Raw genomic sequence first — 19,461 nt, 5'->3', positions numbered from 1 at the left:
TTTTTGGTTGAAATATTTAGTGTTCATACAAAAATATTTATAAAAAATTAATATTATCCTCGTGGAATATTGTTGCTACTTTTAGATATACAATCATAAATTACACGGATGTCCAAAATAGTATTATCTTATCTCATCACATGATTATTAGATTTTTTTTAAAATCTACTAGATTATCTCATCACATGTCATTGTGAATATTATTTTTCTTAATGTCATTTAATTTTTTAATATAATTTTATTAGTTATTGGTCTAGACCACGTAGATGGTTCTAAGACTAATATAATAATATAAAATATAGTTTAAAATATCTTATAAATGATAAAACCTTTATAGTAAATATATCTCATTAGATTATCATCCCAAATCATTTTCGTAGTTACAAATTAGATAAAATTTAGATATATAAGTTACAAATAATATTCATCAAAAATTTTTAATCTAATTTATACTAAAATAATTTTGATAATAAAATAATAACCATAATAATTATTGAATATTCTATAAAGAAAAACTCATATGATAACTATAATCATAATGAACATAAATCATATCTTTATGTGAAAAATAAATATTATTTTATAATTTTAAACTTTTATATATGAATAACCGAATAAATATCTAAAAATAATAGTTGAATTTTTATTTATCACATACAAAATGTTAATCAATAAACCACATGAGAAAATTATAAAAGTAAATTATAATTTATAATTTTTTAATTCTACATAAAACCCTTATATCAGTGAACCATATTTATAATTGAACTAAGCATCAACCCAATTAAGTAAGTTAAAAATTATCAATCAAAATAAAAAAAATTAATTAAAAATTAATTTTTTTTCTTAAATTTGATCAAGACTTGATTAATTGAATCTAAAAATATAGTTATGATCAAGTTCGTTCAAAGCATTAATTAAAATAAATCAAATAAATTAATTTTATAATTAAGGATATAAATCAAAAAATTTAAATTAAAGAAGGGTAAAACTATACTTTTAACTTAGGATATATAATAGAAATTTTTAATTTCTAAAGGGCATAAACAAAATATAAAATTTAAAGACACAAATAAGAATTCCTTAATTTCTAAAAGGTAAATTTTTTAATAAAAACCCTGATGCAACAATTAGTCATCATTCACCGCGTATAATGTCATATGAGGCCGGCACCCTCTTATTCACAAAGATTGAAGCCCAAAAGATAACTTGGGTCAATTGTTAAGTTACTGAGCTGCCGAGTTATTGAGCTATCTCATTTATGGAATATTCATGAAATATTTTCAGAATAAAAGATAATTCAGATTGGTTACGTACCGACTCCCCTTAAGGAATATTCTTAAAGGATCAGAAGGCAATTCGAGTTAGTTACGAGCTAGCTCCCGTAAGGAATATTAACAAGAATATTTTAGGAAGATCAAAAGATAATTCAGGTTAGTTACAAACTATCTGTTGTATATGATCTTCACATAATGTCCTTCCCTTTAAGGTTAGTATAAAAATACGTCTTTAGCTCCAAATTAAAGGGGCAAGAGGGGTCGTGTGCAACTAGGTACTAACTTAAACGAGGGACCAACTCAAGAAACCTCTTCTGATCTTGATCTTTGTACAAGGACAAGGTTGGAGAAACTTCGCTTTACCCCAAACGACTCATCGCATATGAATTAGGACCACTTCGAGTTAATAAAGATATTAATGACATTTATCCTAACACTACGCGAGGCACAATTGCCATCGTGCATGCTCACCGCCTACGTGTAGCCTTAAGCATCCAATTGATATTAGTCGCGACCAGCAAATGATCTATGCAGTTACTACCCATGACTAAGCGGGCGACCATCGAAGACTATCATCCTCAATATTATCATCAACAGTAAACTGCTGATAATGATCCATCGATTAAACACGAGGAACCTTATATTGCTCACGAGCAAGTGATAGTACAAATCGGATAGATTAATAGATCGACAATATAGACGAATAGTTTATGCATCATAAATAAAAATCGATTAACATCTTTTTACGAGTAAAAGGTGCTAACAAATAGATTTAAAGTATTTGATTTCACAACCATAGCTCTGATAACAATTGTAAGCATAAAAATCATAATACGTCATTATTATGTGAAAAAACTTTATTACCAAAATATGAAATCAAATAATAATTGATCAAAATTTATGATGTGTACCTTATGATGTTGTTTAGAAAGTCTTTATCTGATCTGTAAGTATATCATTATTGAATTCGAAAGCTATAGTAATATCGATCTGTAAGAAGAACTAGACTCGTCTTTTTATTCTTTATAGGACCACTATGAGCGATGAATTTAGGAGCAACAAGGATATGAGAGAAGATCCGTAATATTTCATTGACTGGTTCACAAAATTAAAGAAAGATGAGATAAGATCTATAATCTCTCAATCATCTCATGTATCCCCATCTCCTCTTATCTGCGTATTCGCATATCCACACATTATGTGTATAATCCCTAAGAGGTCCTTTAAACAAGAGCAAAGAGTCTATGATATACAATTAGGAAAGTCCCTCTCATCAAAATTGTATCCTAAGAAATTATATCATAATTAGATTTTCTTTCTATTGATCAATAATCGTAATCAAAATATAATTATATATATAATAAATCTTATTTAGCTAGATATAATCACATAATCTAATAATCTAACGATATGTTAAATTCTTTTAGACGAATTACGATCAAATAAATGGTATGCAGAGTAAACATCCTTTTATGGATTCACAAGGCCTTGACACAATTCACAATGCGAGTAAAATATTTCAGTAGAAAGAAAATTAAGAGACATTCTTAAATCTTGCACTTCTTGAATCGGCAATATCCTGTATTGAACTAAGAAATGAACAAAGTAAATATAGCAGAAATAATTTTTAAGATATTAAATTCATAACAATTTCATTCTAAAGAAATCTTTTGTTTAGACATTCAGATTGATTAACATATTATTAAATAAATGATAAATTTTAAATTCGAAGTCATATGTGAACGTCATGTATATTGTTTAATGTAATAAACATTTTTTTAATTAAAAAATATATATTCTAATGAAAGCAACATTTCCTTTCTGATTCAGCTGGCTTTTCATGTCACCAAACCACAGACTAATGAGACTGTGACTTGTTTTTGTGTTGCAGTTAAAATGACCGAGGCAATGTTTCTGCAGCTACAGTAGCTGGTCCATCAGTAGTAGGCCACTAACTTGTCAGATCCTATCAAAAGTGGCTAAGTTCAGAGTTGCCAACTAAATAGTACTGGCATTGTTCTCCCAAAGGCTGAACAGCTGAGAATTGCATTATCTGGTGATAATAGAGTATGGATGACAGCCATGTTAGCCACCAAACAAGTGAGGGAAGAACAACTTGTGTCCAGTTCTGCTGATCTTGATTGTCCACTTATGGCAGACAAGGTTTGGCATGAATCAGTCTCCAAATGCATTGTAATCGGGGGAGCAGCACTCGCCGACGCCATGCCACGCATTAGCTGTTCATCTTCACTTTAGTGTCAGCTGGATGCCAACTGACAGCTCTGCGAGCATGGCCTCATACTATTTAGTTATGCACGGTCTCCGTCTTCGTCAAGGAGGCTGCTGCATGGAGGAGGAGCAGACGAAGGCCAACCCAGCTGAAGGTGTTCCCGGGAAGGAGGTGCCCCCACAGACATGAAGAGCCCACACCTTTCCTTCCGCTTCAGCGGCAGCAGCAGAGACCTGCATCTTGCAGACAAGAAACTGTGGTGGTGATTTCTTCATTTGTATGCTTCTCATGATTTGTCAATCAATCTTGCTGCAGCGATGGGTTTGGACTGTGGGTGTTTCCCACATTAGTGGGGGTTGGTGTTATCCTCGAGACAACGAAGGGGGATGGGAGATGGGTTTCTTCTGTCTTGAGAAACGAGGACATGGACATGTACAAGACACCGCACGCCAAACCTCTCTCCTTCGACGACCAATAAGTGATGCGTGTCGTGAAAGGCGTATTTTTCTGTAGAACCTTTTAGCTGCTGCAGTATGATTTGATCGATCATGATAATGATAGCAGCAGGCATTGCTGCTATCAGCCTATTGCTAATGATTAAGTTATATTAAGTAGATAAAATCGATCGAGTTATATACATATACACATACGATCGATTAGTGTATATGTTGTTTGAATACACCTCTTCTTCATCCTTGTTAGCTACTGGCTTACGTCATAGAGATCGATCTAAATATTTATGTCGATTATATTACAGAGTACGCATTCGAATCCATCTCAATATGCTTTCTTGTTTCATTTTCTATCATATCACACTTCTTGCGTACACCGGCATCGCCGACGTCTGCACCCTCCCTCCCTCCTTTGTTTTCTGTTGAAAGACATCATTTTCTTGACCGCTACCTCAGCAATGGCCTCATCGCCACGTCTTCAGTTGCACGTCGACGGCGATCGATGAACAGACCAAAAGCGTGTGGAAGAGTCGGTAGCTCATTAAATGCAGCGGCCGATTGGAATCGTGGCGAGGTCGCCGCATCTTCTTTCTTGCTTTCTCTTTCTCTCTCTCTCTCTCTCTCTTTTTCTTTCCCGTATGGTTCATCAAGTGTTTGTTGGATTGTCTCAGAATCCACGTGAACTGATGGGAAGGAGTGAAAGCCGCCGTCATCTTCTCATGCACATCCCACCGCCACCGACGGATGATAAAGGCAGGTTGCTGCCGAATGCGAGCGAGCAGCCGAGTGTCGCGGGGGTGCACATTTACTGCTGCCGAAGAAGATTACGGATGCGAGAGGTCATCCGTCTTAGCCTTTTGTCGAAGCTGTGCAGCATTCTTATGTTATGGTTCGAGCATCTTTGAATAGTAAGTGTACTTCATGCTTTGCGACGACGTCCGAATTGGGCTGTGTCGTTTAATTCGAGCATCAGAGTATGGCAAAACAGATGCTCTTTGAACACATTTTATTATATGGGGTCATGAAAGCCTTTTGACTTTGGCGACTATCCGATCAAGAACTTGGTTGATCTTTGTGGGAAAAGAACCAAGGATCAAAGAGACAGAAAAGTGCAGCTTTGTCTCGAGATCCGCACATCACCTGTCTCCCAGTGATCATTTGATGCCTTCACCTCATAGCTAACAGCTTTAAAGAACAAAGACTGCAGACAAAGATTTTATTAGATCGCCGCAAGATCTTCAGATCAATTCTCGTCTTAATTATTTATCTTTCGAAAAATAAAAATAAAAACGATGAGATATCTATCATAAGATTATCATTGTTACACTCCACATGCAGATCTATATAAATTGAATTATAGTAACATTGTTAATTGCAATTGGAATGAGTACAAGTGTGCGAGTAATTTCAACAATATGATAATTCCTAATGGAGATATTATATATAATACGATTAACCAAGAAGGACAGTCGAGTGATGCTGTCGATCAACAGATGCGAATGTTTGTCCTGTCCATGTTGGTGTGGTAGTAAAAGATGAGACGAGCGCTGATTTAAAATACCAAGAGAGATTTTGAGGGTTCCATTGAATCCCTCTTGAAGTTTGCAGCAGCAGCAAGCTGTTGGCGTTGCTTTGCGTGCGTGCCCGCGATCTCCAGCGTCGCAGCATCGATGGTGGCGGTGGGTGGTGGTCCAGCTGCGTAAAGAGGGAGGAGGCCGGAGATGGATCGACCTGTGGATATCGAGGAAAGTAGGATCTTGTTCCTTCCTTTGGCGTCAGTCCCCACGTCGTTGGCCTCTTCTCGGTGGGCACCCCTTGCCGTTCCAAAGAACCCTACACTAAAGTGAGGACAACAGTCTTGCATGGAAACTTGCTCCTTGGATCAGTGTCACGCCAAAGTTCCTGCAACAGTGATCCAAAAGCATCAAGTTTAATCTTCCTTGAGATCATGATCCATTGGGATGTTGGCGTAGCACCAAGCTAGCCGAAACTGAACTGTCATCGTTCCATTACGAGACAACCGAGTGGCTCAAAGTGTTGTTGTATGGGTGCTGTCTCGATCGAGAAGGAGCTTCTGTCAGCAGCGTGGTCCTGACACCAACTTGGATAGGCGAAACCCATTCGTCGATTTCAGATGACAGCCGGCACAGTAACGATGACAGCGGCTGTTCATCGGTGAGATTAATACGAGGAAGTACTATTGCTTCTTTAATGTATCCTTCCGCTTGGTGCTATTTTTCGGATGGTGATCGGATAGCTTCTTCCTTGGTGCAGTCGAAGCTCGAATATAGAAGGAAATCTGTACACCGGCGCTCCCACGTGCCCAGCGGCAACGGGCAGAGCAACGATGATGGTTGGCTTCGCTTTTTGTTCAGCTCGTTGTCTCTTGTTGCTTCTTTTCAAGAGGCGACAGCCTGATGCCGTGTCGTCGTCCGAGGACGCCGTGCCTCGTTTCCTCCACCTCCCCTTCGAACCCCCCACCCACCCCCGTCCCTCCGCCATGGCCCGAGCTCCCAAAGCTGTCACTCCCACAGTGGTCTTCGATGATGATGACGATGATAACAAGAAAGGAAAGGAAAAGAAAGGCAGCGAGGGAGAGGAGGAGCGGCACGAGCTTTCATGGCTTCGGTGCACCGTCTCGCATGCACTGCGGTGGCTCGCTTCTTTTCGGTGAGCAATCACGATCCGCGCGTGTGGTTACGGCGCCGGTGGGGCCCGGCCAAGCTTCCTGGTCTTAATAAATCACGTACTGGAAATATATAATAAGTACAGCCCACCCATTAATCTACCAAAAGCGACGCGAACCCAACCAATCTAAACCAGCTTAATTGATGTACTCCGCATTCGGTAGCTCCAACCAAATCATCGATTCCCTTCTTTTCATGTTACACGTTATCATTCGACATCAAAGGGGGGAAATTTTGAGAGCTGTGATGTGGATTTTTTTGGGGGGGTCGATTTCGTAATATATGGTGCACATACAGGTATTTTTGTTATTAACACTGTACGCATACATCCTCTTTTCCTCTTTATACGGCTTTCCGTACGACACCTGCTCCGACGTCACCGAGGTTCCCACAAAAAATTGAAAGGTTCTGGATCTGGACACCGCCCGTCAGCGTTGGGAGACCGCCTCGGCGGCCAGCTTCTCGATCTTGAAGGCGATCGTGGGAGGTAACTTGACCGCGGGTCTTTCCTGCGGCCTCCGGCGGAAGTCGAACCCCAGCGCGTCGGAGACGTCGTCGGAGCTCCATCCGGCTCGCCGGAGCGAGTCGGAACAGTGGTCCGCCTTCACCAGCAGCGCGTCGAGCGCCGCCTCGGAGTCGATCGTCGCCGCTGTGGCTTCGTCCTCGCCGTCGAAGACGGCGGATGCGGGCACGCGAACGATCTCCTTGACGTCCGACTCGTCCCACCCGGCCGATCGGAGGACCCAACCGACCCGGTCCAGGTAGCCATCCACCCAGCCTGGCAGCCGCCTCGGCGATCGGATCTCCACGAATTGCTGCGGGTCCGGTCGCGGCGGGGACGCCGATCCACAGGAGGAGGAGGAGGACGAGGAGAAAGAGGAGGAAGAGGAGGACGATGAGGAGTTACGGCGGCGGCGATTGGAAGCAGCGTCGCTCCAGAACTCGATCCACCGAGAAGTCTTCCCGGCGACGGCGTCCAGGCTCCGCCTGCCGGGGGGCCTGGGGCAACAGATCGGATGGGGATCCGGGGAAGCGGAGGCGGCGGCGTGGAAGGCGGGCTCGCGCTGGAAGAAGTCGGCGAGGTCGAAGCCGCAGCAGAACACCCGGTGCTCGTCGACGTAGAAGACGGGGTTGCCCGCGAGGCAGGGGCGACAGGGGATGTAGCAGCGGTCGAACACGGGGATGAGGAGGGGGGCGCGGCGGAGTGCGGAGCGGGCGAGGCGGATGGCACGGTCGGGGTCGGCGGGGCGGGGGCCCCAGGAGCGTGGCCAGAGCGCGCCGCGCGCGACCTGGAGGGAGGCAGCAGCGAGGGGGAGGTCGAAGGCGGCGCGGCGGCCGGGGGAGCGCCAGTCGGGGAAGCCGGGAGCGGAGGGGAGTCCGAGGGCGAGGACGGCGCGGAGATCCGGGGGGAAGGAGACGTCGAGGTCGGCCTCGAGGCGGGCGAGCTCAGCGTGGGAGAGGCCCGGGACGACAGGGACGGAAGCCGCGCGGAGGCAGGCAAGGACGGACTCGGCGAGGGGAAGGAAGGAGAGGAGGCCGCCACGGTGGGAGATGGCGGAGCAGGAGGGAGAGGATGCGGTGGTGGCTGTGGCACGAGCGGAGAGGCGGCGGAGTCCTGCAGCGTGGGCTGGTGTGAGGCCCGCCATACGGCGGTCGACGTCGACCATGTCGTGGTGATGGATATGGGATTATCAACGAAGCCAATGTATGCTTGAATGCATAGAAGAGGAGGCAGTGACTGTTCTCTTTTCTCAAGAGAGGATGTATATATGTATATATATATATATATAGAAAGAGAGAGAGAGAGAGAGAGCGAAGAAAGGAAGAGTGCATAGGGAGCACAGTGACAGTGTGATGATGTGTGTCAAAATTTTTTGAAACTTCTTGGCCACTCCACGGAAACAAGAGGACAAGACGGTGAGTTGCATGGCAGCTCCTCCCATTACAAGCGCGTACCAAATTGTCTCATCCTCTCTCTCCATTCCCACACTACAACGCAGCATTTATTCTCTCTCTCTCTCTCTCTCCAAAATACAGTCATTATACGACCATACAGAGAGAGTTAACTGCTCCTTCCATTGTGGCGACATCAAGCAATGGGCTTGCCGAATTGTTCTTGAAATCTTATACCCAAATAGCTCTCACCAAATCCATCTGTGACACGCACGAATCTTAAACTTAATTCGACGATGAGAATCCAAGCACTCCACGTATGATGAATCAATTGGAGCAAATGTGAAGGGAGGGCTTGCGTTATAATATTACCGTGAAACTGTTGGTATGGTGTTGACAAGAACAGTAAGAGAGTGGGAGGTCAAAGCATGAGTTCTTTATATACACACGTATATGTTCCCTAAGTTGACATGGTGGTCGTCCATGTTTTGGTTCATTCATTTATAGGGCGGCATGTGCAAGAGGCTGATCACCCATTACGGCATGTGTAAGGGTGACTAGGTCGATTGGCACAGTGCTTCAATGTCCAAGTGTGAGAGAGAGTGCGGTTCTTGGCAGTGTGGACCGACCCAACCCCACCATGGCACGTGAAACCACGTGTTGGCAGCCTTGTATGGCTTGGTCATCAAGCTCTGAAGCACTGTTCCAGTCCAATTATTAATGGCTGCTTCCATCGATGGTCTTCGTCTGCCAGCGTACGTACTTCACCCTAACCCTTACGTTGGTCATTGCGATCACACCGGTTAGGGTTCTGCTGCAGAAATCTCGCTCCCACGACTCCCAAGAACACGAAGAGGAAGAATGATCTAATGATGCACAAGGCTCTTCCCGCTGATACATGAATCTGACACACAGCTTTGAAGGGTAAATCTAATTGTAGGAAACGAGAGAGTAAAACTCACAAGTTGTTTGTGAAGCAGCTGCCTTCAATGTTCGACAGCTTTTGATCGCTGAAAGATCTTCCATGTCCTTTCCTTGCTGTATCGTTGCCAACTGTTTGACGTGTGCTCATTAAAATGAGTGAAGCAATCAAGTCCAACAGGGTGGTTGATTAATAATATTCAACCATCATACAAACCATGAGCACTCTCAAGCTGCAGAAGATCCTTTCCCAAGCCTAACTCTCCGCCTGACTTCTTCTATTCATCTGTACTCCATCTGTAGTCTGCTGAAGTGGCTCAGAGTAGGAGCAACTCATCATAAATTTAATAGAGCAGCAGCAGCAGCGAAGATTGTCAAAAGATGCATGTGAATGCAGGAGACGGGCTTCTTGAGGAATGTTAAAGTAGTTCACATGGAGGACTTCACAGGAGAGGAAGAAAAGCATATGCTGGTTGTGATACATGGACACGGGACTGCAGTGTTCTGCAACCCCAACTCATCACAGACTTTATCTTCTTCTGTAAGCAATCGTATTTTATCGATAACCAGACCAGACTGCAGTGCAAGACACAAAATCTAGGACCTGAAAGGCCCAAATCTCCCACAGATGAGCTCCATGCTAATCCATCCTGCTGTCACGCTACAACCTCATCTTCCCAGTGTTGTGCTCCCTCAATCCAGAGCAGCTACATGAGTTGTGCTCCCATTGCTACAAGAACAAGCACAGCCAGAAGACTGAAACAAGAGACTTGGAGCGAACCGGTGGATCAATCATAGTGGATTGCCATCCACTGCAACTTTATCAGACTACACCCTTGATCTTCTTAATGCCCTTGTCAGAGCAGGGAGATTTTGGATCTAAAGCTCATCGGACTCTAATTCAAATCTTCGTGGCAAACCCGAATCCGATCCAATAAATATAGTGCTTTACAGTTATGCACTCATCGGTTTCACATCCAACCGTCCATCACCGGCACCACGTCGTTTATCTTAGAACAGTGTGTGATTGATGCTTCAAGCACACATCACGTAGAAAAACCTTCCTAAACCAGTCATCGATTGCGTATCGTCCGCCATCGTTTACCATTCAAAACCCCGTCTTTGACTATTAAAATGTCAATGTTCAAACGGAATATTTAACAACCAAAGTGGCGTCGTATGACATACGCGATAGGAAGGTCAGAGTGTGAAATGGTTCAAGAAACATAAAATTATTTCAATGAAAAATATGAAAAGACGAATTTCTATAAAAAAATTTGATGTTGAAAAATTTTCAGATAGCATTACAACTTTAAAAATAATTAGCATAATAATTTTATTTTATACTGTCATCATTCTACCCTCGTTAATCATCGCTATTGATCTAATCACGTAGTAACGAGAGAGAAGGAAGAGGAGGAGATAAAGGTTCGTGACATATTTGAGGAGTATGATAATTTTTTAAAGTTTAAATGTTTAAAACAAATATCAAAGTTTTAATTTTTTTTAGAATTTATCTAATATAAAATTATGTGAACGATCAAAATATTTCCGTCAGATATTACCCGGAAATCAATGTATTATCATATTGTTTTTATCTCAAAAAGAAAGAATTACTCATTGCCTGTAACGGCAACTGGGCAGCCGTTTCCAACCTACATAAATAACTTCCCTGCACACAACTGAGAATATGCGCCGACACAGCATCATGACGCGTACCAGTCGAACTGGTCCCCATACCACCTCACGTTGATGGGCGGCTCCTTCGGGCCGCGTTCAATGGGGCCCAATATTTTTAACCAACAACTAGTGGGTAGAAAGGCCAGGTGTGAGTCCAGGGGGTGGAGAAGCCCCCAACAGCATCTATCGCGGGACACCTTTGTCCGGCCGTCTGTTTATTTACCCTTTTGCATACCTCGCCATGCAGCGGGCCAGCCTCACTGACGTGCTTTCGGGACCCTTTGGCCATCACCAATTAACACCGGGTTAGACAAAGCGTACAACGAGAAGGGCATGGAAGCGTGGCTCTTGCTTATTCGCCACCTAATAATAGAAGTCAGTCTTGGCTTCTCCCCTGCCATAGCCCGACGCGTCGGTCACAACCGGAGCCAATCCCCATCTCCTCCTCTCCCTCGCGGGGGAGAGAGAGAGGGGGGCCGAATTCGATTCCTGTTCCCCACCATCATGGGGCTGCTCAAGCAGCGATCTTGGTCGCCGGACTCCGACCGGGAGGAGGCGTGGCTCCGCCGCCAGTCCATCCATCGCGGCCGCCGGGGCCACCTCGCCCTCGCCCGCGCCCGAAGCGTCACCGACGAGGACCTCGACGAGCTGCGCGGCTGCATCGACCTCGGATTCGGGTTCGACGCCGACTTCCCCCTCGCCGACGCCCGCAGGCTCTCGGACACTCTCCCGGCCCTCGATCTGTACTACACCGTCCACCGCGGCTCCCCAGCCGGATCCCCGCCCTCCGAGTCCTCCTCATCCGACGGATCCGCCGCCTCGCCCGACTTGGGTAGCCCCGTCTCCTTCTTCTCCCCAGGTACGTCTCCAGAGAATTCTATCCTACCAACTTGGAGCACACAGCGCCGGACGCTATGGTGCGCCGCGTTACCGCAGCCGTCCGATCGAGGTCGGACGGTTTCAACGGCCGTCCAACTTGACCAAATCGTCGATGATGACCTCATGGCGCAGTTAAATAAATAATCCAATAATCGAAATTAAATTACCCGTGTTTTCTTTTTATTGCAATTATTAAGTGAGCAATTTGTTGATGCGTGGCTTTTTGGTAACGCAAAGGCGACAGCCCGGAGGAGAGGAAAGCGAGATTGAAGCAGTGGGCCCAAGTGGTTGCTTGCTCCTTGCGTCAACGTTGCTGAACTCACACCCTAAGTCAAGTCAACAAAGCAAAACACACAGAGAACAAAAGAAGAAAGAATCCATTCACATCTCGATTGATCTTATTGTATGAATGCGTGCCAATGATTCCTAACTCGAGGGCTTTCCCGTCCCTCTGCTTTCTTGCTCTCTCTTATGCTGCATAATTGTATCAGTCAAAATAGTGTCCAGTAACTGCTAAACCTTAGTAGTGAATGCTTGCTCCGTCAGTAGCTATAATTTGTTGCCGTCAATTCTTTTGATGTTTTCTTTAGGGAACTCTAAATAGTATAATTTCTTGCTTCATCACCTTGTAAAAGGATGGCATGCTCCTGCGGTCGCCTCTTCCATCTCTGTCTTGCTACCGATAAATTAAGACAGCCAAAATGTAAAATAGAAAAAAAAAAAAAAAAAGCGGCGGGGGAAAAGGCTATATGTTTGGTATTTGGAATTGCTTCGACGAGTGAAATCTTACATCACTGAGATTGTAAATAGATGAAGTCCGGAGAACATAAGATATAGGGTGGTTTTGGTAACAGACTATTTAAGTTTTTATAGTTTATTCGAAACTAAAATAATATATATTTTTTAAAAAAATATATAAGTCCCTCAATTAATAAACATTAGAGTGTAAGTGAGAATAAACAAACATTTCAGTTTGATTCACAATAAATTATTAATATAATAATATATATAATTTAAGTTTAAAGGATTAAGATTCATTTTAACTTATGTAATTTTAGTCATCAATAATTTAAGCTCTTATAGTTTATTTATATTTAAAATAATTTATATATTTTTAAAAACATAGTATAAGCTCCTCGTTAATAGACACTAAAATTTATTTACGTGTATATTGACTCATAATAAATCATTAATATAATGACATATGTAATTTAAGTTTAAAAAACTAAGACCACCATTAGTGGCAGGAGGAGGTGTCATCATCGAAGCAACCACCATTAGCATCATCAAGTAACTGTTGCCTAGCAGGGTGTCTTACACATGCAGTCTCTCCCATACTGACGATGAGCTCAGGAGCTTTTGATCTTGTCTTAGGTGGATGGGCACCGACCAATTTAACGCTAGGCATGTAGTGGTCTCTTGATCCCTCTTCCTTCTTCTAGGCGTATTCGTCCTCACCGCCTCTCACTTTATCCTCTCTTACGCTCCTACTCGTTGCACCTACGACATGGTGGTCCAGCTTTTCCTCACCTTCGCCTTCGACCTCTCTTACCTTTGTCTCTCCACCTTCGTCCGTTGCTATGGCCTCCCTCACTTCATCTTTCTTGATAAGATACGCCTTAATCCTTTTTTTAAACTTAAACTACACCGTCAATGGCAATAGGAGGTGTCCTCATGAAAGCAACCACTATTAGCATCACCGAGTAACTGCTGCCTAGTAGGGCATCATATGCATTTAGTCTCTCACACGTTGATGACGAGCTCAGGAGCTTCTAGTTTTATCTTAGGTAGATGTGTGCCGACCAATCTAATACTAGGCACAGTGGTCTCTTGGTCTCTTTCTTCTCATAGGCGTCTTGGTCCCCACCGCCTCTCACTTTGTCCTCTACTGTGCCTCCACTCGTTGCACCTACAACGTGATGGTCCAGCTCTCCCTCATCTTCGCCTTCGATCTCTTATACATTTGTCACCTCACCTTCGTCTGTCGCTTCCTCTTTTTCGACAAGATAGACCATAATCATTTTTAAAACGTAAACTAAGCACTTTATTATATTAATGGTTTATTATGAGTTAATATATCATTGAATCATACTCTAACATTTGTTAATTCGGATTTGACAGGAGGGTCTTATATGTTATATTTTTAAAAATATAAAAATTATTTTAAACAGAAGTAAACCATAAGGACTTAAGTGATCGATAACTAAAATCACATGGGTTAAAATGAATCTTAATCCTTTTTTAAACTTAAATTATACGTGTTATTATATTAATAATTTATTATGAGTCATGTATCATAAATTATAAGGACCTAACTGACCCATGATCAAACTATTTATTATGAGTCCTAAGTTTAAACTATTAATAGTTTAAACTTATATTAGAATAAACCATAAGAACCTAAATGACTTACGATCAAATTCACATAGGCTAAAATAAACTTTAACTCGAAGACATATATATTCTTCAAAGAACAATCTGATACCAAAATTAATTTAATAAAATGATACCAAGATTCATAGATTTAGATAAGTATAGATATGTTTTCTACAGCGGACGCTATCATATTTCCTTTCCCTATTCACTGCCAAAAACACGTTCAATATTAGTATTGCTACATAGCATAGATATAGTTTCGATGATGACGCGGCCAATTAGATGAGAGAATTATCTGAACCGAATTGGTGTTCGGATGAAGCTCGAAATCGACTAATAATTGATCAATCTTTACACGAAGAAAGGTTTAGTTAAATGCATCATTTGATCCGTGGGAGATGGATACTGGTCATGAGATCGTGATGTCAAGTTTTCTGGGTTTCATCAGATCACGGAGCTCAATGCCAATCAATACAATTAGCCTCCAACACACCAAACTTCACCAAAAGAGAATTGATTTCGGGCTCCCAAGACACAGACAGCCAACGGCTCTTCATCATCTCGTTTGGTACCGGATGTGGTTGCTTATTCAGTTTCTTTACCCATTCTTCCATCCTACTTGCCTTTTTCACCTGAAATCGTGAGTCCAAGAAATCAATGGGCAATATTTCTGGAAAATTAATTGATGGTAGAATATGTTTTTTTCCAAAATAAATTAAATAAAATCTCTCCCCTTTTTTTTTCCTTAAATGTTAGAATCCGAAACATCATCAAATCTTTGATGAGGTAAGGCCGGCGGTGTGGCACACCCATCGGTGCACGTCACCACGAATTCAGTATCCACCATCCGCCACGTGCCGATCCGCTGCCACAGCGATCGAATCCTTGCCTTCAGTTCCAGCGATATTTTCCGGTCCCTGCCGTGTCATTGTATGCCATCTTGGAGGAGTTAGGCTTGTGCTTTTCCCCTCCTTTGCCTTCCTCCTCCTATCATCTCTCTGCCCTCGTCTCATCCTTCTCCTACCAATTCGTGAGGATTCCGCTCCGTCATCTCTCTTTCGTCCAAAATGGTTGACTCGGTCAAGGCTATTCAGGCGCCGAAGCCGGGGGAGGCGATCTCACCGGAGATCTACTCCGCCTCGACGCGAGAGAACCAGAGGGAAGTCAACCCCGGTAGCGAGGAGAGTGTCCTAAAGGTGAGGGTCGACTTGATTCTACTCATCTTTTCCCTCTGTTACATGATTTAGGGATTCAGATGCTTCTGTTTCAATCTCTATTTCCATGAAAGCTTTTTTAGTATGTGCTCTTTAGATTGTCATGATTCAACAACTCTGGATTTATCCACCACGAGAAACTGAAAATTATGATCATTTTTGGAGTAAAAAAACCTTTCAGTTTCAGAAATTAAGCTGCTGATGTAAATAAAGTCAATTGAGCTTAAACCTTGATTGATGTTCTCCTCTTCTTGCCCTGAATTGGAAAACTTGTTTATGTATCGTATGAGGAGACCACGATTTGAAGGACTCATGTCTGTTTCAGAGCCCTAAGACTCCAATCCTCGCGAGAATTGTATGGACAGATGAGACGCACAATTTGTATCTGAGTTTCATGGAATCATCTTTCGTTGATCAGCTATACATCAACGAGAATAGATCAAATGATCTGCTTGGCTGCCTGCATATAGCAATACGAAACCCCACCACAAAAGATTTAGCTCTGGGTTCCAATTTCCTCGTCTCTTGTCAGGTATGGAACCGAGATTCACTTGTTGGATTGATGGATAAAGCCATGAAGCACTTTCTTATCCATCCCAAATCAAAATTTGCAGTTGAAGGTTCTGCAAAAAGGATGCTGGCAGACGCATAATTTTGATCCGAAAAGGATTCGGTTTGAGATCAAGAATGAAAGCTGGCACTTGTTGGAAAATCCATGGATCCAGCATTTTACATCAAGAAGCAGGCGACTGAACCAAATGGATTCCAATGAGCTCACCAGTCGAGCAAGGCACTCTGGAAGACCGACAAGACCTATACAACAGCATCCTTTCTGGCCTCGTAATTGGCATCGACATCCTCGAGGAGGCAATGCAGGTTCCACTTAGATAATTCTGAGACACTAAGGTTTCAGTTTAACTGAAAGCACGCTTGGTTTCCTGCAGAGGTCTCGGATCAGAACTTCGTGGACATGGAATCCAAAGAAGAACACCGAACCAGAACGGCCCGGGCGAAACGAGCCAAAACTGAAAGCAGTAAGCGCCGATCAAAGATGTGTCATGCTTGGATACTGTCCTTCCATGATTTCTGTCTTCTTCATCAGTAATTTGATGTGCTCATTTCTAGTAGTAGGATATTGTTATTGAAATGCCATCCTCTGCTGTGTTTTCAGACAGTTCCCTGCACCCACGCCGATGAAGATGGATAATGTAGTCAGGAAGAAGCGAAGCTAGATGTGAGGACGGGAAAGAAGAAGATTTGGATTCTTGAGCCTGCATTCAAGTGAGCAGCCTAAGTTTGTTCAGATGTATGAAGAAGTGGTGGACGATAAATCCTTCATGTTCGGATTAAGACTTTGACTGGTGGTGACTTAATAGTCACGTTCAATGAACATTAATGTAGGAAGCGGAAGCTAAATCCTACCGCAAGGTTAAGTCCTCAGATGCATTTAGAAGGCTCCTCAATCTTTGTTCTGAATTGATGATAGCTAAATCCTTTCCCTTTGTTCTTGTTTCTTGCTTTGTTCTTGTTGCCAGGATCAACACTACTTTGACATCGTTTATCATGATTCGATAGGATAACTAAATACGATTATCATCGTCAACTAAATGTCCAAATTAATAATGTGCATCTATCGATCAATCAATTTAAACTGATCTTTATTTCAATGTAACTAATGCAAGATATTGTTAGGAATAAGAATGAAACGAAACAATTTTTCTCAATAGAATAGTGATATTACCTCATGTAGTTGAAGAGAAATTTCAACGCTAAATGCCCAACGAGTATGGAGAGAGAGAGAGAGAGAGAGAGAGGACTTCAAACACAAGAAATTTCTCTAGCTAGTGGGTCTCATCTCGGTGACACAGTTGGCACACGTCTAAGACTACTGTTGATTCAAGATAAAACGAGATGAATTCTAGAAAGAGAGAGTTTCTAGAGGGGTTTATCTTTTTTATATTTTCAGAAAAAAATATTCTCTATTTATCATAATCCTGAGATATCCCCCAATAAAATAGTTGAGTAGTATTGATTATATCCTACGAACTAATTTATAGTGTTTTTGATATCTTCATCAAAATAATCTATTAAAAAAAATACTGTAATTGATAAATTGATTCAAGATTCAGTAAAAACCAACTCATATGTAAAAATATGATTTCAAATGAGTATTGTAGAGTGATTTCTATATCAGTTATAGTGTTTTTGAATAAAATTATAATATCTTGAAAAAAATAAACACTATAAATATATTCAAAAATATCATAATTGAGGAATTAAATTGGTTCCTCATGTAGACCAATCCACCAATTTGAACGAAAATTATTATTATGACTTATTAAAGATATTTTAAAAATTGATAAAAGAAGGAACAAGTTTAAAGAAGAGGTTGTTTGAAAATTCATCCTTTTTGTTTTTTTAGTTTTTGGGTTAAAAAAAAAGTCTAAGTTTCTGTTACATTTCTGTTACATGGCACAGTATTTCTGTTACATCCCACTCACTCTCTAGAACGTCCAACCGTTATAGCAACGTCTCTCTCTTCGTCCGTCTGTCCACCACACACACCATCGAGGATGATTCCTTCCGTCTTCGTGAATGGGCATATACGTGATTTCATCTTTCGCTCCGTCTCGCTTCCTACACGCATTTTACCTTCCATTTGTCTCCGAACTTTCTATACGTGTTGACGACCCCACCTGTTCCATCCCGGCTGTCAGTTACGACGTCCGCGTGAGTCGAGCGACATCATGCCGCTGCCTTTCCCTGGCTCCACTATAAGACCGCCGCTTTCCTCTCCCGCCACCACAAAGCCGACCCTCTCTCCTCTAAATCACATCAAATCGGGAACAGGAGCAGCGACATGCTGAGCTTCTCCGACCCGCAGCGCTCCTTCCCGTCCTTCTCCGGCGCCTCTCGAGAGCAGGAAACATCCGCCATCGTTTCCGCACTCGTCGACGTCCTCTCCGGCCACGCTACCGCCCCCGCCGCGCTCCCGCTCCCCGACACCTGCCGCCTCTGCGGCATCGCCGGGTGCCTGGGCTGCGACTTCTTCGCCTCCGCCGACGACGAGGTTTCCGCCGCCCCGGCTGTCGCTGCCACTGACCCCGGGAGGACGACGAGGAGGAGGAGGAATGATACGAAGAAGAGCAAGTACCGTGGGGTGAGGCAGCGGCCGTGGGGGAAGTGGGCGGCGGAGATACGCGACCCCAGGCGGGCGGTGCGCAAGTGGCTGGGCACCTTCGACACCGCGGAGGCGGCGGCGATGGCCTACGACAGAGCCGCCATCGAGTTCCGCGGGCAACGCGCCAAGCTCAATTTCCCCTTCCCTGATCAGACGCCACCTGCTCCAGAGCAGCAGCAGGTGTCGGAAATGGTGGGATATGGGACAGGTTACATGATCTGATGACACTGGATGATGATCCATCATGGATTTTAGCTACTTCCCGTGCAAACCCGTATTTATTTATTGGTTTATTACTATTATTTATTTATCTGTAGAAAAAATGAATACTCATCAAAATTGTCTTTTTGGATGATGATGATCATGATGATGTGTTTGAGACGTGTCCGCTGTACGTACCGCAAGATGGGATGGACGCGTGGCGGATGGAACTGATCTCTGGATGTCACATCACGTGTACTACACTCACAATCACGGAGGGTGGAGCCCAGCGTGACATTTATGGTCGACCTATCGCCGAACGCCACATCACGTGAGAAAGTTCTAGAACCCGAATTTGGAAAGATAGAAAAGCTTACCGGTCGGTGTTGGAGACGAAGTATCCAACTCGTGTGGCTTGAAGCCTCTTCTTTATTATCTACTTGGAACAAAATGTCGAAATAGAAAAAGAC

General features: G+C 43.0%; 4 protein-coding genes and 1 long non-coding RNA gene across 6 annotated transcripts; 4 read left to right on the top strand and 1 right to left on the bottom strand.

Annotated features, from left to right (window-relative positions):
• The first annotated feature begins 3,546 nt into the window (after positions 1-3,546).
• On the top strand, positions 3,547-5,002 carry LOC135611667 (uncharacterized). The gene is made up of 2 exons (XR_010486623.1): positions 3,547-4,533; positions 4,631-5,002. It is a non-coding gene; the product is annotated as an uncharacterized LOC135611667 (long non-coding RNA).
• Positions 5,003-6,807: 1,805 nt separating this feature from the next.
• On the bottom strand, positions 6,808-8,404 carry LOC103984033 (uncharacterized). The gene has a single exon (XM_009401434.3). The coding sequence runs from the start codon at positions 8,311-8,313 to the stop codon at positions 7,075-7,077; it is 1,239 nt and encodes a 412-aa protein (XP_009399709.2). The 5' UTR covers positions 8,314-8,404; the 3' UTR covers positions 6,808-7,074.
• A 3,121-nt stretch (positions 8,405-11,525) lies between these two features.
• LOC103984032 (uncharacterized) lies at positions 11,526-12,640 on the top strand. Its single transcript, XM_009401433.3, has 2 exons — positions 11,526-11,999; positions 12,257-12,640. Exons 1-2 carry the CDS (start codon positions 11,645-11,647, stop codon positions 12,334-12,336), a joined length of 435 nt encoding a protein of 144 aa, XP_009399708.2. The 5' UTR covers positions 11,526-11,644; the 3' UTR covers positions 12,337-12,640.
• A 2,679-nt stretch (positions 12,641-15,319) lies between these two features.
• Positions 15,320-17,121, top strand: LOC103984031 (cold-regulated protein 27). 2 transcript variants are annotated; one of them, XM_009401432.3, is made up of 5 exons: positions 15,320-15,591; positions 15,935-16,141; positions 16,224-16,476; positions 16,554-16,643; positions 16,781-17,121. In XM_009401432.3, the coding sequence occupies exons 1-5, from the start codon at positions 15,463-15,465 to the stop codon at positions 16,804-16,806; spliced, it is 705 nt and encodes a 234-aa protein (XP_009399707.2). In that variant the 5' UTR covers positions 15,320-15,462; the 3' UTR covers positions 16,807-17,121. The 2 variants fall into 2 exon arrangements, with proteins under 2 accessions (XP_009399707.2, XP_009399706.2); XM_009401431.3 differs by having other exon boundaries at positions 15,323-15,591; positions 16,224-16,485.
• A 1,040-nt stretch (positions 17,122-18,161) lies between these two features.
• LOC103984030 (ethylene-responsive transcription factor ERF109-like) lies at positions 18,162-19,142 on the top strand. The gene has a single exon (XM_009401429.3). It carries the CDS (start codon positions 18,470-18,472, stop codon positions 19,010-19,012), a length of 543 nt encoding a protein of 180 aa, XP_009399704.2. The 5' UTR covers positions 18,162-18,469; the 3' UTR covers positions 19,013-19,142.
• Positions 19,143-19,461: the final 319 nt, after the last annotated feature.

Source organism: Musa acuminata, chromosome BXJ2-5 (assembly GCF_036884655.1).
Source record: "Musa acuminata AAA Group cultivar baxijiao chromosome BXJ2-5, Cavendish_Baxijiao_AAA, whole genome shotgun sequence".
In the NCBI taxonomy this organism is placed as follows: Eukaryota; Viridiplantae; Streptophyta; class Magnoliopsida; order Zingiberales; family Musaceae; genus Musa; species Musa acuminata.
The sequence above is the reverse complement of the archived record's forward strand: the minus strand, read 5'-3'. Positions and strand labels throughout refer to the sequence as shown.